The sequence below is a fragment of the Netta rufina genome (genome assembly GCF_964035555.1).
Source record: "Netta rufina genome assembly, chromosome: 8".
Taxonomy (NCBI): domain Eukaryota; kingdom Metazoa; phylum Chordata; class Aves; order Anseriformes; family Anatidae; genus Netta; species Netta rufina.
In genome coordinates, this window is record NC_140131.1 from 22,952,138 (window position 1) to 22,979,177 (window position 27,040).

The window sequence follows — 27,040 nt, forward strand, 5'->3', positions numbered from 1 at the left end:
CTAGAGGGGCTTCCTGGCGTACTGCCGCCGGTACTTGTCGTCCACCCGCTCCAGGTACCAGGTGCCGGGGAAGAGGTCCGCGTGGGAGCCGTGGGGAGTGTGGTTGGCTGTGGGGACAAGGCACGAGGCTCAGCGGGGACGGCCACGGGGCCCCAAAGGGGAGGTTGTCCCCCCGTGGCCCCGCTCACCCAGGTGGTGGGTCTCCTCCCGGCGCTTCATGATCTCGGCGAAGTCCTGCGGGGCCACGCGCTTGCGGGCGTCCAGGCGGGTGGGCAGGTCGGCCAGGCTGGAGAGCAGCTTGTCCAGGGGTGAGCCTGGCGGTGTGTTAGGGTTAGGATTAGGGTCAGGGGGAGCCGGCATCCCCGGCCGCAACCCCACACCACCCTCCCCTCCCGGCACCCAGCTCTGTCCCCCTTGACGGGGCTCACCCGGGGAGGCGTCCTGCGAGACACGGAGCGAGAACATGCTGGCGGCCAGCCCCGAGCCGTAGGAGAAGGCGCCGATCCTGGAGCCGGCCAGGTCCTGAGCCGAGCACCTGTGGGGGGAATTGGGAGCCATTTGGGGCCGGAGGGGCGGCGTGAGGGGCTGCGTCCTCAGCCAGAAGCGCCCTGGCACGCTGGGCTGGATTAAATTGCAACCGGAGCTGTGGTGCCAAAAGCAGGGGGAGATAAGGGAGGCTGCACCTGCAGGAGGACACAGCAAACGGGGCAATTTTGCCACGCCAGGCGCAGGGCAGGTTTGCTGTCCCCTGCCACATCCCAGGGTGCTTGCACTGCCCTCGTGCCTGGCTGTTCCCACGGCTCCTTCCCGGCCGGTGGTGGGGCACAAAAAGGGGCTCTTTGGGCACAAAAAGGGGGTTTTCATCCCCGTGGCGCTGACAGAAGGGCTTTATGCTCTCCAGCAAAGTGGCATGGAAACGCTGGCTCGGGGACAGCGCGGGGCGGGAGGCGAGCCCGTGCCCACGTGGGGGTGGCACGCAAGGAAATTTGGGGGTCTCCAAATCGGCCTCCCCCCGCCGCCAGCCCCCCGGGACTCACTGTGCCAGGAGGGAGGCCAGGCAGCCGTACATGGACGGCGTGTACATGTTGCCGTTGCGGGAGGAGAGGAGCAGGGAGGGCTTGGTCTTCTGGTTGAAGATCTCCTGGCTGGCCGCCTGGAACGCCTTCTCCACCTCCTTGCTGGTGTAGGTGTCCTCCAGCTTCACGCCGCTGCCCGGAGAGAGCCCGGCTTGAACCCCGTGCAGGCAGCCCCAGGAGCAATCCGGGGTGTCCCCACCGCACCGGGAGGGACGGGGGACACGACAGGGACCCCGTGCACCCACCGAAAAGGCTGCAGCCCCTTGTAGAGACCGCCAGCCGTGTCGGGGTTGGGGGCAGCCAGGAAATCATTGAGCAGCAGCCGCCCCACCGACTTCTGCACCAGCTTGCAGAAGGGCGTGTGGAAGATGAGGAACTTGAAGTCGTCGAGGGTGAAGGGCTGCTGGATGCCGGCTGGAAGGCAGAGCGGGGCCGTGAGCCTCCCGCGGGCTGCGGGGCCGTGCGGGCGCCCCGGTGGCAGCGCTCACCCTGCTGCCGCTGGCTCTCCGCCTTCCTGCGGTACACGGCGTAGCAGCGGTCCAGCGCCCGCAGGTAGCACTGGATGGACAGGGGCCCGTCCACCACCGGGTACTCGGAGGCCAGGTCAGGCTTGTAGAAGTCGTAGGCGTGCTCCATGTGGGTCCCCCGCAGGCCTGGGGGCACAGGGGAGAGCCGGGTGTCGGGGTCCCAGCACCCTTGGGTGCTGCCCGTCACGGTGACCCCGTCACCGCCATGGCCACAGCACCCACCGGCCTCCCCGGGTGCCTAGGGTGGCACGGCCAGCCGGGACCCTGGGGTGCATCCCCCAGCACTGTCACCCCCCATCCCCGGGGGTCTCGGCGGCGTCACCGACCTCTCTCCAGCACCAGGGGGGCGTTGGGTCCCACCAGCATGGCGATGGCGCCGGCCCCTCCCGTGGGCCGCGCGTTCCCCGTGGCGTAGACGGCGATGTCCCCGCACACCACCACGGCGTAGCGGCCTGGGGGAGGACAGAGGGGCCGGTGGGGACATCAGCATGCAGCAGCCGCGGTCCTGGCACCACCCCGACACCCCGATCCCTGCACCATGGTGTCCCACGGCCGATGTGGTGGAGAAAGGAAGGTGATGGGCAGCCTGGAGGGGCAGCAGCTGCCTCCAGGGCTCGCTGGAGCATCCCTGGCTTCCAGGCCACCTCCTGCCTCCTTCCATCACCCCACGCTGCCCTCCCCGTGCCCGGCTGCCCCCCAGCCCCACGTCCTGTCCGTGCCCACCGTCCCAGGCACTGGACTCGACCCAGGCGGCGGCGTTGAAGAGCGAGGCCGTGCCGCCGTAGCAGGCGTTGGTGGTGTCGATGCCCTCCACGTCGCTGTTGCCCGAGTCGCGGAAGAGCTCCATGAGGACGGTCTTGACGGCCTTGGACTTGTCGATGACGGTCTCGGTGCCCACCTCCAGGCGGCCGATGGCGTCCCAGGAGAGGCGGCCGCGCTCCACCAGGCGCTGCACCACCGTCAGGCACAGGGAGTTGATGTCCTCGTGGGCGGCGCAGAAGCCCATCTGCTGCTGGCCCAGGCCCCGCGTGTACTTGCCGGCCTCCACGCCGTCGTAGCGCTCCAGCTCGGCCTGCTCCACGTACTGTGCGGGGAAGTACACCTCCAGAGCCAGGATGCCCACGTCCTTGGGCCAGGTCCCCGTGCCGGCCACCGCTGCGGTGCTGGAGAGGCTGCGGGGCAGAGGGAGCAGCGACGGTCCCGTGGCAGCCCCCTCTCCGACACGCCAACACCCTTGGGTGCAGCACCCCCCACCTTTGGGCTTTGTGCCCACCCTGCCTGCTCCATGAAGGCTCTCACCGTGCCTGCGGGGTGGCCGCGGGGCACTGGGACACCCGGGGTGCCCGCGCCGGCCCCCGCCTTGCCCCCCAGCAGCGCGCAGCACGGCCGACCAAGCGCAGCATCTTCGCCCCGGCCGCCGGACAAACGGAGGGACAGACGGCAGGACGGGCTTGACGCAGCACTTTTATAAACTGCCTGGTCCCACCGTGGGCGGGCAGCGTGGCCCCCCCAGCCCTTATCAGCATGCTGGGCCCTGGTGCTCAAAGGTCGCCAAGCACCAGCCAACACGACAGGGACAGCAGAGCGAGCGCTGGCTTTGGAGGGGGGGACTTGCAGGATGTCTCTGTTTTGTGTCCCAAAGCTTCGGGACATGCTTGGCTGGAGCCGGGCAGAGCAGCGGGATGGGCTCGGTGCCTGTGAGTGACCCACTCGGCGCTGTGCCCACAGGGCAGTGGTGGCAGTGGCACGGGTGGCTCGCCATCTGTGGCCACCAGGCAGCGTGCACAGTGCTGTGTGACCTCCCCTGCTGCCCAGGGGAAGGGACCAGAGGGTGGTGGGTGCCCAGTGCCACCCACGCCACCTGGGACGTGTCCGCCTTTGTCATGTGTGGCTGCTCCGGGGCAAAAAGATGAGGTGTGCGGGGGCAGAGCCGTGTCCAAAACAGCAGAGCAAACAGGCACGTGATGCTTGGAGCAGCACTGCGGTGGCACAGGAGGGGACCTTTGGTCCTGGTGCTACTGTCAACATGGCCCCTTGGACCCGCGTGTGCACGGGAACCGTTTGCACCCAGGGGGGGCCCTGTCCCCTGTGCCTGCACACCCAGGACAACCCTGTCCCCACCCAGGGACACTTTATGCATGCACCCTGTGTCCCTCCATGCCTCCCTGGTCCCATGGCCCCTGGGGTCTTACCCCAAACACTTCTCTCCCCACTTAACTCCACCAGCACCAGCAGCTGGGAAGTGTTGGGAGCTGCGGCAGCACCCTACTCCTGCCCCTGCCCCTGCCTCGCCCCGACGCCCGTGGGCAGAGCAGCCCAGGTCTTTGCAAAACAACACACCGAATTTGCATGCTTCTCTTTTTATGGGTTTATTTTTTAAGAGATAAGGGCGGAGGTAGGATGGGAGGAGTGCAGCCAGCGCGGGGTTCGGCGCTCACTGCGGGGGAGTGAACTTGCAGATGAAGTGGTGCCGCCGCTGGCAGTCGGCGCTGGACCACACGGAAAAACCTGCAGGAGAAATGTGCAGAGGGGTCAGCGGCTGGTGGAGGAGAGGGGCAGCAGCTCTCAGCTCCCCCTGCCCGGTGGGACAGACCCCAAGCTGGGACACCAAATGCTCACGGGGTTCCAGAGGAGAAAGGGGCACGAGCTGAGAGCGAGCATGGGGACATGGGGCTGCAGGCACTCACCGCTGGTTTGGGTCAGCAGGGCGCATTCCCCCCCACGGGCACCGTTCCCGGGAAGATTGATGGTGTCATTGTACCTGCCCCCGTTGGTCCACTGCCAGCTTTTGCCCTGCGCACGAGAGCAGGGTCAGAGGCACGGCCCCGCCGCCCCCAGCCCCGCGGGCACCCACCGCCCCCTCACCTGCTGCAGCTGGAGGCCGAACCAGACGGGCTGCGAGCGCTGGTAGTAGGAGATGACCCTGCGCAGGGTGACCGCCTCCTTGGGCTCCTCCACCCACACCAGGTGGGCTCCAGAGTAGCTGCTCTGGCACTGTGCCTGCAGGGGGGGACACGGGGCAGTGCGGGGGCACCGGCACCCCGCAACCCTGCTGCAGGGGTGGGGGGACACCCGGCCGCGCACCCCGGTGGGCTTACCTCTGCCTCGTCCCAGGTGCGGAGCTGGCGGAAATACCTGAAGCAGCTGGTCTTGTAGTAGGACCAGCCCTCGGGGCAGTCGACCAGGAACCTGGCGCCTGCTGAAGGGAGACCTGTAGGGATGGAGATTCAGCCCTGTGCCCCCCACCCCGAGCCAGAAGCGTCTCCCCAGCTCGCGGGGTGTACACCAGGACTCACCGGTGACCTGCAGGATCGCCGTGCAGCCCAGCAGCAGGAGGGCACGCCTGGCCGCTGCCACCATCCTCCTCGCTTCTGGCAGTGTCCCCTGCAAGAGCTCAAGGGGGTCACCAAATCCCTCGGGGACAGGGGCTGCTGCCTTCACATGGGGTCACCAACCCGCCCTGCTACAGCCTGAGCCCGGCCCCTCACAGGAGCTGGCACCCCGGGGCTGTGCCCCCATCCCCTACCCAGCACAGGTCACTGCTGCAGCCCCCCAGTAGGGTTCAGGGTCCCCAGGGGGCATCGCCAGGGAGGTCCCAGCCCTATCGGTGCTGGTGTTGGTGGGGGGCACCCAGGGGAGCCACGCTGCTCTGTGGGGACCACAGGGAGAGTGCGGCCACCAGCACGGACCAGGGACCCCGTGCCTTGTGCTGGTGCTGGGCAGCAGCAGTGACAAGGACAGAGCAGGGGCCGGTGGGGCTGCAGGGACTCTGTGCACGACTTTGTTTTCTCCCCCAGCTTGCATCCCCGCCAGACCCAGGCTACGGAGGCAAATCACATGCCACCGCAGCGCAGCTCCCCCTTTATCTGCCCTAATCCCCGGCAGCGGGGATTATTTGCAGACCCAGCTCATCTTCCCCTCAAAGAAGCAGCAACAAAAGTCAACGCGGGGCTGAAAACTGCACGGCTGCGCCCGCCTCCCCCAGCGCTCCCACCACCCCTGGGCCCCCCGGCACTGTGCTGGGGAGAGCAGGCAGCAGCGGGTGCAGGCTGGGGGTCCCTGTCCTCACCTGCCAAACGGAGATCAGAAGGAATAACGGCCCCTTGCTGAGTCCTCCGGGATGAGAGAGGAGCTGCCCTTTATAGCCCCGCGCTCGTCAGGCTCACTATTTGCCGAGCTGAGGTGATGGCCACCATAAAAACCTTACAACTCACCGCTTTGCGCCCTCCACCTCCGCTGGAAGCCCGCCAAGCTCTCGGCTGTTTGCGTTCGGCGACAGGAAGAACCTCTCCTAGTTGGTCAATAAACCCCCTGCAATTAGCACGAATTACCCACGCAAACGGAGATGCCTCTCCACACATTCCAGCCTCACACCTGCCGGGGGGGCCCACGTGGCGCACCACAGGATGGGGACAGGGACGAGACCCCCTGGGGGAGGCCGTCCTGGGGTGATCTGAGCATCCCCGTGCCCAGGCCCTGGTTACAACCCATGGGGTCGGGGTCGGGGCCCGCGGGGCTCATGCCCTGCCCGGCTCCGCAGTGCGTCAGCCACCGCCTTTGTTTGATCTGCCTGGCGGCATTGCCAGCAGGATGCAGGGCGCGGGGACAGCCCGCGGCCGGGGGCCATCAGATAGTGGTGGGGACAGCCGGCCCACACGCCCAGCGCTGACGCAGGGCCCCGCGGCCCTCTGAGGAGATGAAGAAGAGGAGGAGGAGGAGGAGGAGGAGGCAGCTCCTCCAGTCCCGCCAGGCCTCAACATGGCCGCTGCTCCCCGCCATGAGGCAGCAGCCGCATGCTCGCCCCTCAGGGCTCTCTCATGGCTCCTGCCTCCCCAAACACACAGCTCCTCCAAGCCCAGCGTGCGCTGGCAGGCCCGGCCCTCGCCCCGTGAGGGAGGGTGGAGGATCAGACCCATCTCCCTCACCCACGCAGCTGCGATGCAGCCGCCGCGTGCTGGGAGCAAAGGGAGGATCCGAAGGAGGCGGCTGCCTGCTATCGCTTCTCCAAGGAGAAAGGGATGACCTTGGAGATGGGGCCCAGCCACTCTGGCTAATGGGGACGCTCTTCGAACACAGCAACCCCTCCTCTGAAGACGAGGCTTCACCCTCGCTTTATGAAAAAGCATGGGAATATCCCCCCCAGGAGCCTGAGGCTACTCCATTACTCCTCAGCTAAATAAAAGATGCCCCAGTTCCCCGCCTGGCTGGTTCAATGAGGCTTGTTTGGATGCACCAGGACAGGTTCTCACAGGCCGCTCATCATCAGGGGCAGACACACGCAGCCAGCCCCAGGAGATGCAGGTCGCAGCCTGAGCAGCCCCGAATGCATTGCAGCCATGCCCAAGAGGCGCTGCGCTGCTCGCTGGAGCTGCCTCAACTTTGGCACGGATGGGGAATCTTGTGGGAGGTGGATGAAAGCCTCTTGGAGACTCCTACTCGTCAAGCTGGCTCTGCTGGAAGATGAAGGAGCTACACTGTTTGAGTATTCAACTCCGAAATTGTCCCCCCAGCAGCTTTATTATCCCTCCTAGGCATTGTAATTCTGCTAGCAGCTCCGCCAGTGTCCACAGCCAGAGCTGAAAACCTGCCAGGTGAGCATTTGCTCAGCCTGAGGCTTCAGGGGCAGCTCCCTGCTCAAAACCCAGGAATGAAGCCATTGTCAATTTGTTCTCTAATTGTTCGAGTCTGAAACTTTCCAGGTCTGAGAACACAGCGTGGAAGACCCACGCTTCCCAGCTTCCAAGGCTGGAGAATCGTCACAAATCCCCAGCCCTGCTCCAGCTCCCAGGGAAGCGAAAGCTTTTATTCAAAGCATCTCACAAAAAGATCATCTCAGTTCCTCCCCATCCATTCCAGCTGGACCCCCCCCCAGATCCTCCTGCTAAGCTTGAGCGTGGCACAGCTCCTTGGATGGAGCTAATGATGTTGGTGTGCTGCTGAGCCATGGCAAAAAGCACTCCTGAACTCCAAAAGCTCTCTCCTGACCTGGACTGCAGAGGTCCTGACGAGTGCTCCCCTTCTCAGGGACCCAAACAGCTGCCACACACTGAAAATCTGTTTATAACCCCATCTTCACAATGCAGTGGCTGTGCCATGATAGCTGGGAAGGCAAATGAGAAGAGCAGCACACAGACACCGGGCACATACTCTTTATTCTGGGAATAAAAATTGCTTATACATTTTGCAGCAACTATTTTCATAAAAGACTTTTATAAAAAATGTAAAAATAAGCAAATATTTTCCATTATTAATATAGGAAAATGCTGCTGTGTGAATGGTTATTCTACAACTTATGAGATAAAATACCACCTTAAGGAGATATTATCTTTACAAGTAGTTAAAAAAGGAAAGGCAGAGGGCCATCATATTAACACACCAGGCACGAAACTGGCTTCGTTCCACAGAAAGCACTCATCTTGTAAATGGTAGCCACATATATAAAAAGGCACTTGGTTATTTGGGGCTAACGAGGAAAAGCCCTTTGTTTCTTTAGCATTGATGTAGCAACACTTCATTATTTGCAGTGAAACATGTACCTCGACAGACCTCCAGGAGCTCGCAGGCTCCTGCCTGGAAATCTGAGTCAGTTGCAGCTAAACTTCACAGTACACACTGCGGCGAGTGTGACGGGGAATGCTGTGTGCGTCAGAAAAAGCAGTAACTTCAGGACAAAAAACTTCAGCCCGAAAAACACGGCCCCTGGAACCAGCTCCTCCTGAGGCCCTGCCTTCATGTACCATTGAGTTGAATCAAAAGAATAAGGAAAAAAAAAAAAGCTTTACTCTCGATTAGAATGGAAAGAAACATCGGAGAAAAATACTGTACATGGTAGGATGCTAAATAACCGCTGCTCAGAGGGGAGCGGCCACCTCTGTCCTTTGGCGACAGCCGACAGCTCCAGATCTCTTTGGAACGAGTCTGCAGGGTTCCCCCGAAGAGGTAGGAGCAAGCCACCCCTAGAAACCTACACTTCTACTTCTGAGTGGTGTAGAGCCCTTCAGGGAAGTGTTACTCTTGTGGAAAAGGGAGAAACAGCGGCTGTCCGGCTAGGGTCAGGGACAGCTGCTCTCCCGAACTGCAAAGCCGCCAGGGGGGCTCGATGCCACTGCCGTGCTGTGTAGGCATCGTACCTCAGTCAGGAAATTGTAGTACAGGCTGGAGCTGAGAGCAGAGGACAGCCCCAAACCTGTGGACCGAACTGCACCAGATGGTTTCTGAGCTATTTGGTCAGCCACTCGGCCCAGCTCCTGGTTTCAGCTGCGCTGCTGGAAGCCTGCTCAGGACTCAGTGCTGCAGCTTCCTTGTGGGAAGGGGAGGACGAGGCAGCACTGCCCCAGGGCTGGAGCGAGAGGGACGCTTTGGAAGGGCTGGAGACCGTTCCCGACGCAGAAGGACACACACTGCAAACATATAACGACATCCTTGATGCTTCTCGATAACACCACAGCGAGGCAGCATACGATACCTGTAGGACAGGACACACGGCAGCCCTCGGATGGAGGGGAGGGGAGCGCCGTGCAAGAATGCTGGGAGCTTGCACTATTAGGTTTTGAAACACTCATGTTAATCCCCAAGAGTTTATCAGCAGGCCTGTATGACATCCAGGGCATCTCTTCCGATAGGGGAGCGCGTGAAGGCTGTCACAGACACGCCTGCCGTGACGGGAGCACGGGGAGGGTAGTGTGTCAGGAGGTCAGGCGTGTCTCGAGGAAGACATACAGCTCGGGAGAGATGTGCCTACAGGCCACCGCGGGGGGAAGACAGGTCAGACCAGCATTTTCAGGAGGAAAAATTTTTTAAAAAATAAAATAAAAAGGCTTAAAAGAAGACTATATGAATATATAATCTCAGAATACCTTGAGGGCAGGCAGTGAGAATGGTAAGGGGTTATTAGTAGGTTTGTATAAGAAAAAGGCTCTCGAAGAGGAGAGGGTGAAGCTGCGTGACAGAAACTGGTGACTCTAGTCACTTGACCTGCAGGTGTTTTGGGAAGTCTGGCTTGCTTGCTGAGCAAGGAGAGCCGTGGGAAGGAGGGGTCTAGGAATGTGGGTGCAGCTCTGAGCTGAGTCAAAACAAGGCAACTTGAACTCGAGGAGAACTAGTAGAAGGTGCTTCGGAGAGAGCGGTTATGTAGGTAACAAAAGGAGTAACAAAATAAGGATACAAAGCTGGTTTTGGCTAAATTTCTGGAGAAACGACCATGAGATGCATTAAGCTGAAGAGCTGTCTCTCCAGATAAGTGGTGGAACGCGTTTAAAAGCGGACTGGAGAATCCAGTGCAGACAGCAATCACACCCGAGGTGGATGGGAGTTGGTTAGAAGCGACCCAGCTGGTCTTCTCCACCACCAGCTTCTACAGTTCTCTGTTCAGGAAAGCATAAAAGCTTACAGCAACCACAGTCCCTCCAACGAAAGAACATCCTGGGCTCATTAAGACTCTTGGATACTACAATGGTTCTTCATTTCCATCCTGGAAGACCTTCATGAGTTCTGGAGTCCGCTTTAGTCAGGCTTCACCTCGGGCAGCCTTCAGGCGTACACCTGCATGTTGTTCCGCTGCTGCTCCGACATGTGGGCGGCCGCGGGCCCGCGCTGGTTGTTCCCGGGACTGGTTGCCACATCAGACCAGTCAGAGGCCGAGTGCGGGGAGGAACTTGACCACTGGTCTGGAGATTCGGGCGACGGAGTCAGGTATGGGTGCTCCCCCTGTAAGTGCCGGTTGTGGCTAGGAGTCCGTTCTGTGGCCGAGGAGTAGCAGCTGTGCTGTGACGGAGGCGTGGGGTACTTCCCCATCGAGCTCTGGAACTGGTGGTAGGCTGGGAGGATTGTCTGAGCCACCTGCCCGTCCTGCTGAGGGATGGCAGCCATGGAGAAGGAGGCGCTGGGCAGCTGGGCCAAATCCGGGATCTGGTACATGGAGCTGAGAGGCCCGGCCATGTTCTGAGCGCAGTTTGACTGGGCCTGCTGCGGCAGTGCTTGCTGGTTTATGCCACCCTTGGGAACCAGCTGGAAAGTCATGATAGGGGGCAGAGACTCCCTGGACACTCCCATGTGCTTCGTATCAGCTTGGACCAAGCCGCTCTGCTGCGAGACGCTGGGGTGCGAATGCATCACCTGCGGCACCATGCCGAACATCTCGTTGTACTGAGACTCGTTCATCTCCATGCGGTTCATCCACTCGGTGGAAACGTTGGCCGGCCGCAGCCTGCCGAGCCCGCTGTTCGGAGGGGTCGTTCTGTGCTGCGAGAGCAGCTGGCTGACAGACGGGAGCACCGTGCCGGACCCACGGCCTAAGGGCTGCATCTCGTGGAGGTTGGAGAAGGACATCGAGTGCGCGGCCTGCACCGACGGAGCGGTCAGCAGGGAGCTGGGTGATGAATGCAACACCCCTGGCGACGGCATCACCGGAGACGATGTTGGTTCGGATGCAAAAGCATGGGGTGATTCGAGGGAGTCGACTGGTGACAGGGTCACCGAGCTCTCTGAGAACTGCCCTTTGCTCTCGCTGAGGGACTTCTTCCTTCTCCTCTTTGCGTCTTTGGTGAGGTTTGTGGGCATGATGCCTTTGGCGTTCGGTTTCCGCGACTTCTTGCTTAAGGAAGCGTGCTTCAGATTGAGAAAGGATCTATTTGGGCCGCAAATGACCGGGGAGAGGGCAGAGTTCAGCATGGCACCGGGGTGCCCGGTGGGGCTGTGCGCAAGGTTGTACTCGTTGAGAAGCTGCACGATGTCGTGGTGCATCCGGTCCTGGGCCACGTCCCGGGGCAGACGATCCATGTGGTCTGTGATGTCTCGGTTGGCAAAATGGTCCAGCAAGATCTTCGCTGCTTCGAAACTGCCTTCCCGAGCAGCAAGGAAGAGCGGCGTCTCCTCCTGAAAGCACAGAGCAAGTATTTTAGCAGCTTCGTTACGGTAGGGAGCAACATATACCTCGTGCTCTTATGGGTATCACAACAACTGGAAGCATGATCTACTGCAGTACCTCATTAATTGCCTCCAAGAACAACTCACCCTGGGTTAAACAACCAGGGAGGGATAAATGCATACTGAGCCATCCCATCAGGATGGGTGCTGTTCTGCCATGAGTCCTCTGAGGAACTTCAAAAGCACCTGCTGCCTTTCTCCCATGGTACTCCATAAGGAAAAGTTACAAAGGACTAGAACAGCTCAGAACTGGAGCTTGTTGGGGGCTCTACAATCCACTGGGCAACACAAAATGATTCAAAAAGGAAGCTCTAGACAGAGGAAAGAAGTCAGGGACTTAGATGAAGCAAAAACTAACATAAGTAAAGTTACAAGGCCTGCACAGTGCAGACTGTTTCTCACACAGTGGGGTTTCTGCCCCATATCCTCCTCCCTGCATTAGGATCCCTGGTAATGAGACAGGACACAGCTACTGCTGTGCCACCAGATCTGACTCTTGGCTAACCAAAATCCAGCTGCTTTACACCAGCAACGGTCTACCCTGGTGCTCCCATGCACCGACTGTGCATTGCACTCCCTTTCTGCAACAAGGGCAGAACAGCACTGATGCCCAGATCACGGCCAAACAAGAAGGAGAACTGCTGCCCCAAATCAAAAGTCATGCAGGACATCCAGCACTTGGGGAGAACTCCTGTCACAGTTCAGGTTTGGAAGACCTGCGCTGAGCACCCAGTTCAGAAAATTTGAATTTAGTTCACTTCCAACAGCTATGAGATGCTTTGAGATAGGAAGTACAGCCGTGCTGAGCACCACCAAAACCTTACCTTGTTATCCTGCATGTCTCTGTTGGCTCCATTTTTCAGCAGCACTAGTGTTGCTTCCACATTGTTGACAGCAGCAGCCCAGTGAAGAGCAGATTTACCTGCAGGGAAACCCAAGAACTTCATTAAAAAACAGATGAATTATCCTCTAAAGTGCCAAGATGGACAGAGCACACTGAGGGGAGCAAGCAACTGCAGTACAGTTCACAGCATGTGAACGTATCCTGAAGCGATGTTTACACTTTGGAAATTGTGTGACATTCCCAAGACACAATGGTACTTCCAGCACTGGCTTTCTTTCTGTGTGTTATTTATTTGTTGTTATTTTTAAATAACCTGTCCAGAGAGCCATGTTGGCTGTACACAAAATCCCAGCATATCCAACCCTGTATTTCTCCTGCATCTTTCCCAGGACTTTCTAATCAAGCTGCTCTGAAACAGCCTGCAGTTTGTGATTGTTGGGAGGACATCTGCCAGAGAGTCTGCTGTCCTATTTAGCTACAGAACTTACGAGCAGACAAACCTCCTAGGAGAGCAGAAACCCTCCCCTCCTTGCTTGCACCACGACATTTGCCCAGCCTGGTTCATCACATCCACATTACCGTGGTCATCTACGGCGTTCACATCGGCTTGGCAATTAATCAGCTCAGCCACCATTCCTTCCACAGCCAGCCGTGCAGCCAGAATTAATGGGGTTGTTCCGTCATTCATACGGGCATCCAAGTCTGTCACTCTATTACGGATCAAGATCTGGACAACACACCAAGACAGATTTATTTATTTTTTCCAATAACGCTACAGAGGAAAACCAAGGATTTCAAAGAAACTCAAGAGCAACTTTATAATGAAAAAGCAGCCTGAGCAATGAAATGCAAGAACCCAGATAACAAGGGAGTGATATAGATGCAGTCAGACCTAATAAATAGATTCAGGACAATTTATGCACGCTGAGCTCTTCAGGCTAAGAATACTTGAGGAAACTGGATCTAAGATAGAGTTTCACCTGGCCATCACACTGTGAAAGGTGTGAGAGCAAGGCAGGGAGTGAACAGAGCACAGCCTGCAAAGGCTCGTATATTACAGTGTGCAAACACTCTAAAAAGGTTCTTCAGTTGCTGTACCTGAAAGACACCCTGAGCATCAGCAGCTACAGCTGCATGCAGGGGAGTCCGTCCCATGTTGTCCCGTGCGTTAGCATCCGCACCAGCATCCAGCAAACGTTTTGCAGCATCTGCTCTGGAGTAACGGGCTGCCAGGTGCAGCGCCATCTCCCCGGTGCGGTCCGTTTGGGCCTGCAGGTTGGCGCCTTGATAGATCAGGTCTGTTATTATATTTGCTGAGGAGTCTTCTGCGTCCTCGTCATCCTCGCTAATATCGGAACTGCCCACACGCAGAGATGCCAGCATGAGAGGAGTACATCCATCTGCGGACAGAAGAGGGATGATCATGTTAATCTAACAATGACAGCAGAGGAAGGAAGCCCTCTCCCAATGCATTGCCTCACCTTGACCACTGACAGCTAGAGTCCCTCTGGTCACTTCAGCACAAACCTCTTCTCCTAACTTAAAGCCCAGACTTAACCACCTGTTTTCCTTCCAAGAAGGACTCTGATACTTAAATCCAACCACAACAGAACTTCGATAATTCTCAAAGAAGTATCATAAAACAAAACAAGTTCGCTGCTGAAGTGGAAAACGTCCTCAAAGCGTACAGGCTAGCTAAATTTGTACGGAGAAGCAAGAGCTATAAAATCAAAAACTTCAAGTGTATAACTATTCACGTGGATGTTGTAATAACATATCTAGGGAAAATAAACTATTTATAGAGGAAAAAATACTGGAGAGCTAACACCCAATTTTTGGTGGCATTTCACAGACATTTTCACCCGATTATTGGTAGCATTTCACCTGAAAAAAAATGCAGACAAAAGCCTTCATATCTATTACGATCTTTTAAGTCTTCATTAAAAGGACACTGAAGTTGGCTAAATGAGGCACTTAAAGCTGAAAAATGCCCTAGTAAGACTGCCTGAATCAACTTCATCTTGCTTGTAAGACACTTTACCACACCCTAGGCACCTAGAAAGCAAGAGGGACTGAGATGGCAGCAGGACTGAAGCACTGTGCTAACTAGAGCTCTGCAAACCACAAAGGTGAGCACAAATTTTGCTTCTCCAGTGTGGCTTGCTAGCAGAAATTCAAGACTATCTTTGAGCAACTGCCTGGTTTATTCCATGTACAAGCAGGAGGCAGTTTGGACCCTATAGGCAACAGCTTCCCTGCCTGCGTTACTCTCAATCTACAGTGCACTAAATGAAATGTGTGATCACAGAGTTAGGATTCTGTGCAGATAAACACTGCGATGACCACCTCATGTAAGTGGCATGCTTACACGGGAATATTCCCAACTTCTGATCGTCAGGCTTTCCTAACTCACTTTTTTTAGAACAGCTCCAAAACTTTTATAGAACTCTAGAAACTATCCTTCTACAGCTGGGAACCACATCAACCACCCGCAGAGATCATGGCTGCAGCAGCAGACCTGCCTCCCTGAGCCAGGCTGGCAGCAGGATGCATGCTCCTCCTAGTGGCCCAAAATCAGGGCACACAAACCCTTTCACCAAACTTTCTCAGGATTTGTTGGAAGGCAGAGAAGCGTTGACATACAGACCTGGGTTCAGTTCCAAGACCCAGCCATGGCTACAGACCCCCTCGCCTGTTGTCCAGAGCTACACCTCTCTTTGTGCTTCTCCCTCCCTCCCACTGCTGGCTCTGCTCCCCTGTCCCAAATGAACACTCAGTATTCAAGTCAGGCTGTGGTCTCCTCCGTACTGCCCTGATACAAAGAGCAGAGAAATGGAGCACAGAAAGGAGCCCTCCTTTTTGCTACCACTACAGCCCTGAGAAAAGCACTCGCTCAGTCACTGCATTTGTCCTGGCCAGATCACACTCGGCTGCTGTATGGGGACACAGTTACAGCAAGCACTAAATCCTTCAAAAAACTAGCTGCCAGCCTCCAGAAAGTCTCCCAGGTATGTGCAGCTCTTTTCAGAGCTTCCTAAGTTGGCCACACACGGGTAGTTTTATGAGGCTAGCAAAAAAGCTCACATCCAGTTTGGCTGTCACAATTAAGTACTTGTTGGAGTATTAAGAAAAAGCCATGGGTGCAATGCCTTTTTTTTTTTTCCTTCCTTCAAGCTTGTTCTGAAATAGCTGGAAAAGAACTCAAAAAGATCCAGCTGGAGGCAGACACACAGCATGGAAAATTCCAGTCTGAACCGCTGAAGTTTTAGCTACTGAAAAAGAGGGCCAAATAATAGGGACAGTTAATCAGTTTTAATTATAGGTGGTGGTACCAGTTATGCCTATAATTGCATTACCCTGGTTACACACTGACAATAACTCCACTGAAAAGAATGTCCTCAGCACTCTGGGGGACACAGAGAAAGAACAGCATGGAGGGACAAAGGTGAAAGCAGTATTTTATAAAAAATAACTCTGTTTGCTGTCTTTCTAGAACACAGCCCCGAGTAAACTTAGAGCAAGGCTTTAAAGCCTAAAATTTCACCAGATATGTACAACTGAAGGACTCTATACACAAATAATATACCAAAAGCTGGGATGCAGAGAACCCACTGGCAAAGTCTATAGGAGATGGGACCTCTTGGACCCCCTTCTTGGGCTTCTGCTTGAGACAGAGGTGGCTGCATCTCAGAATTGCCCGTTTCTTCCCTCTCCCTGCTAAGGGAGAGGAAGGTGGCCAGGGCAGATGGATGCCTACATCTGCTCTGAGGAATCCTACCGCTCCTTACTAACCCATTACTCCAGCACTTGTGACTTTTTAAACAGTTTCTTCCACTGAAAGCAACTCAGCTGCTCACTTCTGATGCTGCAGAAGGGAATAGCTTACGGAAGCTTGCTTCAAGTCTCAGTTGCATCTGAATGGCAGGAAAACAGCTCTTAGATCATATTATTCCACTGCTATTGCTGGACAAAGCTTTGAGTGGACACAAACATAAGCAGTCAGAAGATGTAATAACATTACCGCCTGCACTTGGAAAGTTCTTACCCCCGCCACACAACTAGCAGCTTCAACAGGGAAAATTAAAAAAAAAAAAAAAGCTTAGACTTGGCAGAAACTGATGGTTTGCATTCTCACACTCCTTACACAGAAATCTCTCCTTCCTTGTGCTTTGCATTTAGGAGTGCTAAGGGGTCAAGGAGAAGAAAAGACAATAGAAGGGAACCAAGAGATGGCTCCAGACATCATTAAATTGCATGGAAACATTTCCACATAATCCAATAAAAAGCAGCAACAGCAAGATCATCAGAACCAACTCTCTGTGTATGAACAAGAACCATTTTTTCAGCTCTTCTGACCAGGATAAAATTCTTAGTCGACTTCCCTCAGAAGACAGGAATCAATTATCATGTGACCCACCCAGTCCCTTTCCAGACTACACAGCCTTAGCACTACAGTTATAAAAAGCAACAGAGCTTTCAGAGCTTTTACTGCATCTGAAAATTTAAGTCTGGCAGAAAGAGAGAATGTGCATGCATGTGTGTTAAGGAAAAGTTCTTTCCACGTTCAGAGTTGTGGTACAGTGATCAACAACTCACTGAACCCAGCAGCTGAGGGTATAACTGAATTAAAAAGAACTCATTGAAACGCTTGCTGCATTGCTGCTCTGTCCCAGCACAGATTACTCACACACTGCTAATCAGGGCATACCCTCTGCCAGAAGTCATCTTATTCAGGAAAAGGCTGCCCTTGCTTCCACCCCAGATAACAGTGCAGGTTTAAGCCCTGCTAAAACGATCCTCAGTAAACTCTGCCATAAATCTCTGCAGTGATCCAGCTGGAGAAATTGGGAGTTACTTCCAGCACAAGTCTGCATTCCACACTTCTGGCATTCTGACATCTTTTAGTCAGGCATTGTCATAAAGAAGATCACAGACAACTTAGTTAGTTCCTAACGCTGCTTGTTATGTGAACTCTGTACTGTTTATATGATATCCCATGTGCTGTAGACCATGATCCAACCTCTCCAGCTTTCTTTTCTGGAGTGCACACGAGCTTTTATCAAGTACCATAGAAGTCCTGCTGGTATCCCTGTGTACCCCATATTGTTTTTAAAGGTTAGCAGTCTCAGCAGCTGGAAATAAGGGAGGCCAGTGCCTGGCTTGCAGAACATACGGGACACTCAGGAGTACTGACCTGGCCCTCTGACATTGACATCCAGAACATCGACTTCTTGATCTGCTTGAGGTGGCGTAAGGGCTAGCGACGTGCTCCCACAGACATCTGCTGCCTCCAGGTGCTGCTGCGTCCACTGGCGCTGGTCGATCTGCTCATCAGCTTCTGGGAGCAAGGCTTGGTCCTCAGCCTGAGCAGAGGAAATAAGCAGTTGCTTCAAAGTGCTCATCAGGTGGCCAATGTCACTGAAAGTTCTCCTGATCTAGTCAAAGATGTCTCTGCCCTTGGCAGAGCAGTTGGATTTGATGATCTTTATGGGTCCCTTCCAACCCAAGCCATTCCGAGATTCTCATCTTCTCTTTTTTAAGCTAATGAAAGTCTCTACTTACATCAGCTCTTCAGATATCATTAGTTACGTGTTACAAACACCTGAGCAAATGGAGATCTAGGACAAAGGGCATACTCTGGAAGTTAATGCAATTTTTCTCCTCATTAGACAAAGGCAGTATCAGTTGTAAGCGGGCGATATTCCACTCTTGGAACAACTTACCTTTGCTTTCTTTGGCTGAGGTCCACCATCACCCGCCCAGTGTTCAGCTGGTCCAGAATCTGCCAGGTTACCCTCTGGTATCTGGACTGAAAGATTTCTAAGAAACAAGGAGAACACATTACTTCATGGCCTTGATCAGACACTACTGCTGCTACCTATACGAGCCCACAGAGGCAGAAATGGGATGCTTCAAAGTGTGGTAGCTTGCAAACAGAGGGACCAAGAAATTAGAAAGGAACAACTACAGTCTCAGCTGGAACAAGTATCAGACAGCTGCTGCACGATAGCAGGCACAATATGGATTAGAGTTGTCCACCTGAACAACTACAGCACTGAGCTACTGTAATTTCCAAGTGGAAATCACAGATCTGGACACTGCAGGACTGGGTCCTGACGCTCCCATCACTGGGAAGCAATCTAGGAAGTGTCACATAGTCATGCTTGGAGATGCTGACTTCCCAGGCAACACACAGAGCATAAATCAGACTGCATACATCTTGCCCCCAGAACCACAGGAGCTACAGTGAGCTGTGTATTTTGAACTGCCAATTTGGTTAATTCAGCGGAAAGTCAAAACTGAATAAATGGAATTCGTCTTTTAAAACTTTCCATTATTTCTGAGACATATCTTTAATGGATCGAGGTAGTTCATTGACACCTATCAACCTAAAAATGTCACACCTAACAGAGAAGGAAATTATTCAACTAACAGCACCTAACTGCTGAATTACACAGCGTCAGAAAACCAAACATAGCCAGGAGATTAGATTACAGGACATTAGATTAAAAGTTCTTCTGTCTAATACAGACATATTAAATTCATTTTAGCTTAAAGGCGGTTTTTCCTATGGAGTTAAGCATCTTTAATGAAAGATTCATCAACCACGTTCCTAAAATCCTCTAACATGCTAATTAACACGTGGTTAGTAGCCTAAATGCAAACTTACTTGAGTCCAACTGCATCTTCCCCCACTGGCTCTCTGCGCTTATGATTGCTAGGATCCCTGCGCAGGATGAAGCCCTCTGGGAGCCACAGCGAGCCATGTTTGCGCTTACGCTTCGCCATCATCACGCCCAAGAGAAGGATTAAGAGGATGATCAAAGCTGCCACAGCAAGTAGGTAAAGCAACTGGGTCTTCGGTGGTAACAAGGGCTCACCTAAAAATTCCAGTTAAAGTACAATGAGATTAGCAAAGTTGAGGCAACAATCTCAGATCTATGAACTACTTCTAGCTCAGTTTTTCCCTCACAGAGGATATTGCTTCTATGAAGTGACATCTTTAGAACAAAAGCTTGACGAATTTTAGCCTCTGCTATGATTGTTTTAAGAATATATCATATGTTTGATCGGCTTCCCTTGATCTTGTTTCTCCAAGTATTTTTACAGTATATGGCTGCTGAACTGAAGATCTTGCTTCTCCCTCGAGAGTTCCTCCTGCTGGCTGATGACAGCCATCCTGAATCGATGTGCTAATCTACACAAAGATATGGAGCATGACTCAGCTAGGAACAGTGTTCTTAGCACTCTAGAAAAAGGTTGCAGCTGAGGGAGTGGGGAGCAGAAATCAAGGCAATTACATTTTGCCAGAGGAAACAAACACCTGCTAGACTGAGAAATGCTCCAGCACCAATTTTTCTTCAATGGCACCTTTCTCACTGAATTCATGGCTTAGAGCATGTGAGTGGTTTCTAGGACAGCCAAGATCATTGCAGCACGTGGAAGATTACTGTTTCTGCAAGCATTAAAATGTCTAGGCTCCACTCCTATATGCTCTGCCTTACTAAGGAGATGATACCCTCGGAGCAGAAACCACACTGAACACACATTAAGATGATGATCAATAACAGCAGTGTGCATTTTTGCAAGCCCAACTTTTCCTCCGCAATTACTTACTTTGGACAGACACAAAAGGATAAGGCAACATGCCCTTGATTGCCTGAGCAGCTAAGAGAGCCGCAGCAGCTTCTGTGTTCTGAAAGCATTGCTCCGAATCCTCTGCACACTGACGGTTGTCAATCTCCAGGAACACCCTGGTGCTGCAGAAACACAGTAGGAGGGCACAGAAGTTAGCGAGAGAAACTTTGCCAAAGCACTAGGTTAAACTGTGGCTTTTTAAGATCATCTTTCCACCCCAACACTGAATTTGGCAACTGCAATGACTTTATATTTTCCTATTACAAAACAAACAAACAAAAAAAAACACAGTTGAGTGACAGCCCCAGATAGTCCAAAAATGCCCCAGACACCTAGAAACAGGCATGTAAGAGCAGTGTAACAAGGCTTGGGGAATACAAAGGCTTCCACTCACCCAATGACCTCTTGCTCTAATTCCCTGTGCTTGCGAATGACTACGAGGGATCGCCGACTCCGTGCTGCCGACTTCTCCCCGTAGTATGGGAATACCATGGGGTTTCCCTGGGAGTCCAGCTTGATTCTCAGATTGGTGTGCAGGAGAGTTCCCAAAGTGCGCAGAAAGCTGCGGACATCGCCCAGCAGCTCATCGGGGGGCATCAGGACCACAATGATGAGCGTCCCCTCCGCCAGCTTCTCAGCTTTGTCACCAGCACAGTCGAGACCGTCCCAGCCACACTCCTCACTGTTACAGCCCTGGTCACAGCGGCCATCCGCGTAGTGATCTGCACAATACTTGTCATACCTGGAAAAGTTAAAGGGTTATGGGCAGCATATAGGACGTATATTCTGTATTGCATAGCTGCAGCCTAAAGGCAAAGGCCTCACACTTATTTCTAATCATCAGTGGTGGGTGTAAATTGCCTTATGTCCTGAGCACAATTGTTAAAGAGATGTAACCCCAGAATAAGGGTGGCAGGGTGGAAGACGGGAGCACAGAACACCCTGTGGTTCATTTCTGGTACAAGTCAAGGGAGCTGCTTATTCTGTCTACTGAGAAAAAGCTACAGCACCTCCTGCCACATCAAGGGAAAATCACGTGCTGTAATATTTATTGTAAATAACTGAAGAGAAAGAAGTATCACAACAAACAAGCTGGAAAACACACGCAGAGGTAGCAAACAGCTGGGACAAAAATGCAGGTGTTGCAGGCATGCAGTGGAGTTCAGGACAGAAGGTGGTACTACTAGGATCTAGTACAAGGTGCAGTGCTCCCTTTTTCACATTTCCACACATCCATCAGGCGGGTGAACACATCGCCATTGCTCAGGCTATCAATTTAGTATGTAACATACAAATTCCAGAACTTTCCAAAAAAAAAAAAAAAAAAGAGACCAGAAGTAATATAACAGCAGAAACTCCTTGATCCGAATTTTTAGCAGAGTATGAACCAGGACCAGAGACAAAGGAAGGAACTAGAGCAGCGGGTATGAATACCCACTGTTGAAAGCACTAGCAGGAGATTTATTAGCAACACAGAGAAACCATCCCCGGGATTATGCCTTACTTGCATGTTTTGCTATTTTGCTGACATTCAAAGTTGTCAAACAGACACTCGGGTGTGTTGCAGAACTCGTCACACTGTCCATTGAAAAGCATCCAGCAGCGCAATGAAGTGGAGCAGTTGGCCCAAGGATCTTCCATTGTCAGGGAGCAGTCGCCTCCATCCCACTGGCACGCATGGGTGTTACAGTCTTCATCACAATAGCCATCTTTTGCTTTTTCTGCACACTGGGAATCCAAACATCCTAGAGGCTCTTGGCTGGGATGTGTGAGCTGCTCACACTGGCTGCCTTGGGCGTGATCAGGACACTGACAATAATAGTAAGGAGGCTGAGAACGAGGGTGGCAGCTTCCACCGTTCTGGCAGGGGGCACTGGCACAGCCCGTGTTTGTCTGGCATTCCTCTCCCACAGACTGCGTGGGGCAGTAGCACCGCGGGCCAGATGATGTCTGGATGCACTGCTCGCCCTTCTTGCATTTCACTTGCCCACAAGTACTGTGGCTGCTGAACTCACATTTTGCCCCGGAGTAACCCTAGGGGAAAAAAAAAAAGAAAAAAACCAGGCTCAAAACTTATTCTTCACCATTCTGAGGACAGGAGGCAAGCTGTCCCATGCAAACCCTTTCTCCCCAGTAATTCCCTTAGCCTTATCAGAGTGTGCCATGATTTTCTGGATCTTCATGAACAAACTAGGAACTTGCATTATTACATTTCTGAATGGACTTACTGCAAGATTCTCCTTGTTCACAGCTCTAAGTACAAAGAATGAAGGATAGCAAAAAAAAATAGAAGTTAAAATTTAATGCTAGCTTTGACAGAAAAGCCAGCTATGCTTCCTCAACAGCAGAGCTGTTTGAGAGTAACAACAGGCAGCATCATTCTTCTACAGTACCTGGAACCCCTGGGTTTCCCAGCTAAGCAGATAAATTGAGGATAGATAAATTAAGAGATAAACTACAGAGTGTCCAAGGACACACATGCAAGTATGCATAAGAACTGTAACCAACAACAGACCAGTGAAACTAATGTGTCTGCAGCCAGAGATGAGGCAGGCAATCCAGTTTCAGCATGTGGTGCTTACCGGAGGACACTGGCAGATGAACCCGTCTGGCATATTGCTGGCAACAGCACAGGTCCCTCCGTTCTGACACGGCTTCCGAGGACACACATCTATCACACTCTCGCAGTGACGACCTGAGGTGTAGACACGTGGGGAGAAAAGAGCAGAGAAATGTACGTGTGCACATCATAAACCAGTCACAAAGCAAAACGCTAATTAACAGCCAACACGTCAAATGCTCCAGTGAAACTTTTTCCCCAGAAGAAGTAAAGCACACCTCTTCAGATAACATATGGTAAGTAGCAGCCAAAGACTACTGCTGTAACAAAATCTACACGGGTTATCTGCAGACAGCCCACCTCGTCTGCCTCCTCAAGAACACGTGTGACAGCAAAAACACCGAATTTGCTGCTGCCACCCTTAAGTCATCCAGGCACAAGACTCAAGAAAATAAGGGTTCCAAAGATTTCTTCACTTTTGGGGAGATGCTCAATAAATCCAAATGCAAATCACTCTCTGACCATGAGTGAACACCACTCAGCATCTGGCAAGGACAAACAGAGAAGAGCATCTACAGCACCACCTAACACTGGAAGTAACATAAGTGCCCAACCTTGGACTAGGCAAGGAGTCCTGAACACCTGACAGATCACCCCACTTATGCACCTGATTTCCTGGAAGAAAATTAGGCCTCAGGACCAGATGCAACTTGAGTGAACAGGATGAGCAAGGAGAGCCTCCTAATGCTGGTCAGCTAGGCAGAGGTCTTACTGCACTGACTAGAGTTAGCAGCAGCACCCAGAGTCAAGCTCTGGTGCCAGCATTTAAAAAGATGAGGATGACCTAAACATGACTTGGACCCCCCAGGAAAATATGAATAGAAGTCTCCCCACATGTGCAGCCAAGCCTGAAAGCTCGCAGACAGGGCAGGATGGCCCACAGAGTCCTGGCATCCTATCAGTCACAAACCACAGCAAAGCTCCCCCTGCCTCCTCCCAGGCAGAAGGGTCAACGTGGAATGTGCAGAAGACGAACGGCTGGAGGAAGAGGCATGCTCCCCCTCTGTGCCTAACATTTCCAGACAGATTTCATGTCTGAGACACAGCAGCTCTCCCTGCTCCTCCTAAGGAGCTGCAGGTCTGCACTCCCCATGCTGCAAGTTCCAGTAATGCTTCCATGAGAGCCAGAAGCAACACAAGGCATAAATTATAAAAGAAGAGTTTGTATTCAAGCCTGTGTGTTCGGCTAACATCCCACAGCAGTACCCTACCAGCTATCCTGCCTCCAACTCCATCATGTGTCATTCTTTTAGGAACTTCTTGTGTCAGTCTATGTGATGCATTCAAAAACCTACTGCATGAACTCTTCAAATGTGTGTTCTTGTGATTTATTTGCATCTGACAATCACAAGTTTAATGGAAAAATCTCATTGTGTTTAATTTTGTAAGTAAAAAGGAGTAAAAACTACTGGTAAAGCATGCAGAGAAGGTCACTGGTAAGCAGGGAAAGTGAAAGGTTTTGATGGAGGAAAGCTGAATACATAGGAAGTTAAATTGACATGCAGACTGGGAAGCTGAAAGTTAAGACACATCTGGAGACTATTAGCTCAAACTTATGCCCAGTGGGAGGCAGAAAGCAGAACAGCAGTAATACTGACAAAGATGATGTCTAGAGAGAGCTAGACATAAGTCTGTGTTGTGTGAATTTTTTGCAAAGTTGTGATTCAAAGTTGGATAAATAACCAAGGAATGTACAGCCTGTCTATGCACAGAGTATTCCATCCTAGCCACACCACCAATATAAGGAAAAAAAGGGAGTGAGGGTTATAAAAGGAGGCTAAAAGCTAAATATGGATACTGTAACTGTGATTTATATATAAAATTCATACGCTGCTTTGCAAAAGGAAAAGCCACAGAGAAGATGACACATGAACAGTTACGCTTCCACTATCAGAAATGTGAAATTATGAAGGAGAAAAGCATCGCAGAAGACAAAATCCTGGCAGCAAAGTGCCTCAGGAGATTCTTTAGTCTGAGACAACTCTGGAAATCCAATTTCTTTGATTTTTTTCCCCTCTAAAAAGTGTTTTAAAAACTGAAACATCCTATAAGGAAATGATCAGATATTGTAACGGGAAGTGACTAGATAGCATGACTGCCAGAAAGGGAAAGAATGACCATTTTTCAAGATTATCGCTCTGGAACTGGAAGCATGTTTACAAATACTCACCAGTAAAAGCACTACGACAGATGCACGTATAATCATTTATCAGCTGAACACAATCCAGACTTCCACGGGGGTTACAAGGATTAGAGAGGCATTCATTGATATCCCCCTCGCATCGCTCCCCTGCAAAGCCTGGGAGGCAAACACAGCTATAGCCCCCGATCTGGTCGATGCACTGCCCTCCGTTGAAGCAGCGGGGTACTCCCGAGTCCGAAACACAGTCATCCACGTTCTCCTCACAGAAACGACCTGTCAAGATGGTAAAAGAGGCAGTTTGAGGATAAGGAGTCATGGCCTCGTTTCCTATCAAGTTTTTAAGAAACACAGTCCTAGATATAAACAGGTAAAGGTCCCAGCTTAATGCAACCCACACCCAGTGCAGTCAGCAAGCCTCGGATCTGACCTAGGAAGCATGTGGTTTAGATCCAGACTATTCTCAATGGTATGTCATACTGGTATTTAGCAGCTTTCATGCCTGACTTAATTTAAGAGCATAATTAAAAACACAAAAACAAAACAAAAAAAAAGATCCACTCAATTTAGCCCTGTGACTGAACACAGCCAGAGCGCCCTGTGCTGTCCCTCGCAGGGCTGTAAGCTTCCCACCATTCATTTCACTTGGCGACAGCCCCGAAAACTCAGCAAAGATCATTTGTAGCAGTATCATTAGCCCAGGCAACAAACCAACAGAAAAGCAACTGTGATAAAACACAGATTCCTGGCCGACATGCCGTTTCTGCAGTTTGACTTCTGGGGCCTGACAGTAAATTCTCAGCGCTGCGAGTGATGGCAGCTGCTCCCTCTCCCTGTGGGGTTCCTTTTCAAGGGAAAAGGTCTGGTCCCGGTTCTGCCTCAGCCACACGGTGTAAGGGATAAAAGGGAGCAGAGATGGTAAGCTGAGCAAAGACTTGTCTGTTAGCACGGTTGATTCATGCTAAGTCAAGCTGCTGTGGTGGCTTCCCAGCTGCCACCAGATGTGGCACTATATGGTATGGAACATCCCTTTGGTAGGCTGCCCTGGCAAGGTCTCCTCACTACCTCTTGCTCACCCCAAATCTACTGACTGGGAGGGAAAGATGGGGCACTGAGAGTCCTGATGCTGTGCCAGCACTGCTCACAACAGACAAAACATCGCTGTGTTATCAGTGCTGTTCCAGCTACAAGCATAGAGCACACTACATGGGCTGCTGTGGGAAAAATTAACTCCAGTAACTCCATCTGCTTGCATATGGAAGATGCTTACGTGGGCATCAGTAAAGTATCCGTTTCAAAGTAGGCCTGGGACAAAAATTAGGTCTTTACATCTTAAATAATGATATCAATCTTTTCTAGTTCCTTTCATTTAAAAAAAAAAAGTCACCTCCAGAAAGTAATTCATCTCAACAAATAATGACTGAGGAATTAAAAGAAGCACATTCAGAACCCTGTACAATCTTTCAAAGGTGGAGAGGTGCTTTAGTACATCACAAGTTCTGGCAGCACAGAAAACAGCACAAATACATGCTCTGATACAGAGATGTATGAAACAACTCTGGTTTTGCCTTTACACTGAAGGCCCAAATTAAGAACAATAGACAAAGAATTGTTAAACACAATGATTTGCAATAAAATAAACACTTATCCAAACTGGTGAAATGTGCTGACAGCCACGCTAAACTGAATGAACTGGCAATATCCATGTGTAGGATGCAAACGTTAGATTGTAAGTGTACTTACAACTTAATTCCTGGTTCATATCTATCTAACATGTACCTGGAGATTTTGCCTACATTGAGGTGACACACTTCAGAAATAAAAAGTAAATTCAGAGGAATGTAAAATCTAACTGATTTGAGAAATAAGATGCCAGGAAAAAAGTCAAGTAAGAAAACATTTGTTGATGGGTTCAAAAAAAAAAAAAAAAAAAAAAAGCATTCTCTCTGCAGCACTTAATATTTTCAACACTAGAAGGTAGGGCAGCCAAGTGGTCAGATTTAACAGGGAAATTAAGGTTAGTTTTCAAGAAACATGGTATTAAACAAGTTGTGTAATCATACTTACTGAGAACTACCATTATGTAGCTGGTCTTCTTTTAAGAAAAGCTTTTATTAAAAGAGCTCAAAGTTGCTGAAACAGTTTCAACTACCCTACAGGCATTAAACTATTTGGACAGAAGGTTCCAAGAGAGGACAATGCATGCCCAAAATTTAAATGAGGACACTGGAAATCACGGAAGAACTAAGCAAGTTTTCTGTATACTTCATA

At 52.0% G+C, this 27,040-nt stretch overlaps 3 protein-coding genes across 4 annotated transcripts in view; all 3 read right to left on the reverse strand.

Moving 5' to 3' along the window:
* HMGCS2 (3-hydroxy-3-methylglutaryl-CoA synthase 2) lies at positions 1 to 3,006 on the reverse strand (the record flags this gene model as incomplete). Of its 2 annotated transcripts, none has more annotated exons than XM_084291278.1 (9): positions 1 to 107; positions 189 to 314; positions 429 to 535; positions 1,038 to 1,208; positions 1,322 to 1,490; positions 1,565 to 1,729; positions 1,930 to 2,055; positions 2,327 to 2,766; positions 2,903 to 3,006. In XM_084291278.1, 9 exons carry the CDS (start codon positions 3,004 to 3,006, stop codon positions 1 to 3), a joined length of 1,515 nt encoding a protein of 504 aa, XP_084147404.1. The 2 variants fall into 2 exon arrangements, with proteins under 2 accessions (XP_084147404.1, XP_084147403.1); XM_084291277.1 differs by having other exon boundaries at positions 2,327 to 2,775.
* Positions 3,007 to 4,037: 1,031 nt separating this feature from the next.
* On the reverse strand, positions 4,038 to 6,363 carry REG4 (regenerating family member 4; the record flags this gene model as incomplete). The annotated part of the gene is made up of 7 exons (XM_084291182.1): positions 4,038 to 4,111; positions 4,291 to 4,396; positions 4,469 to 4,603; positions 4,702 to 4,814; positions 4,900 to 4,987; positions 5,818 to 5,894; positions 6,174 to 6,363. The coding sequence occupies 7 exons, from the start codon at positions 6,361 to 6,363 to the stop codon at positions 4,038 to 4,040; spliced, it is 783 nt and encodes a 260-aa protein (XP_084147308.1).
* A 1,383-nt stretch (positions 6,364 to 7,746) lies between these two features.
* The window catches only part of NOTCH2 (notch receptor 2), an 84,825-nt gene continuing 65,531 nt past the window's right edge, over positions 7,747 to 27,040 (reverse strand). The window contains exons 22-33 of the mRNA XM_084291120.1: positions 24,800 to 25,045; positions 22,592 to 22,704; positions 21,514 to 22,043; positions 20,404 to 20,751; positions 19,989 to 20,131; positions 19,042 to 19,252; positions 18,095 to 18,191; positions 17,566 to 17,734; positions 13,470 to 13,771; positions 12,951 to 13,098; positions 12,352 to 12,449; positions 7,747 to 11,476 (exon numbers count right to left, since the gene is read on the reverse strand). Coding sequence (XP_084147246.1) covers positions 10,133 to 11,476; positions 12,352 to 12,449; positions 12,951 to 13,098; positions 13,470 to 13,771; positions 17,566 to 17,734; positions 18,095 to 18,191; positions 19,042 to 19,252; positions 19,989 to 20,131; positions 20,404 to 20,751; positions 21,514 to 22,043; positions 22,592 to 22,704; positions 24,800 to 25,045 — 3,749 coding nt within the window. The 3' untranslated portion in view covers positions 7,747 to 10,132. The remainder of the gene's footprint in view (positions 11,477 to 12,351; positions 12,450 to 12,950; positions 13,099 to 13,469; positions 13,772 to 17,565; positions 17,735 to 18,094; positions 18,192 to 19,041; positions 19,253 to 19,988; positions 20,132 to 20,403; positions 20,752 to 21,513; positions 22,044 to 22,591; positions 22,705 to 24,799; positions 25,046 to 27,040) is intronic.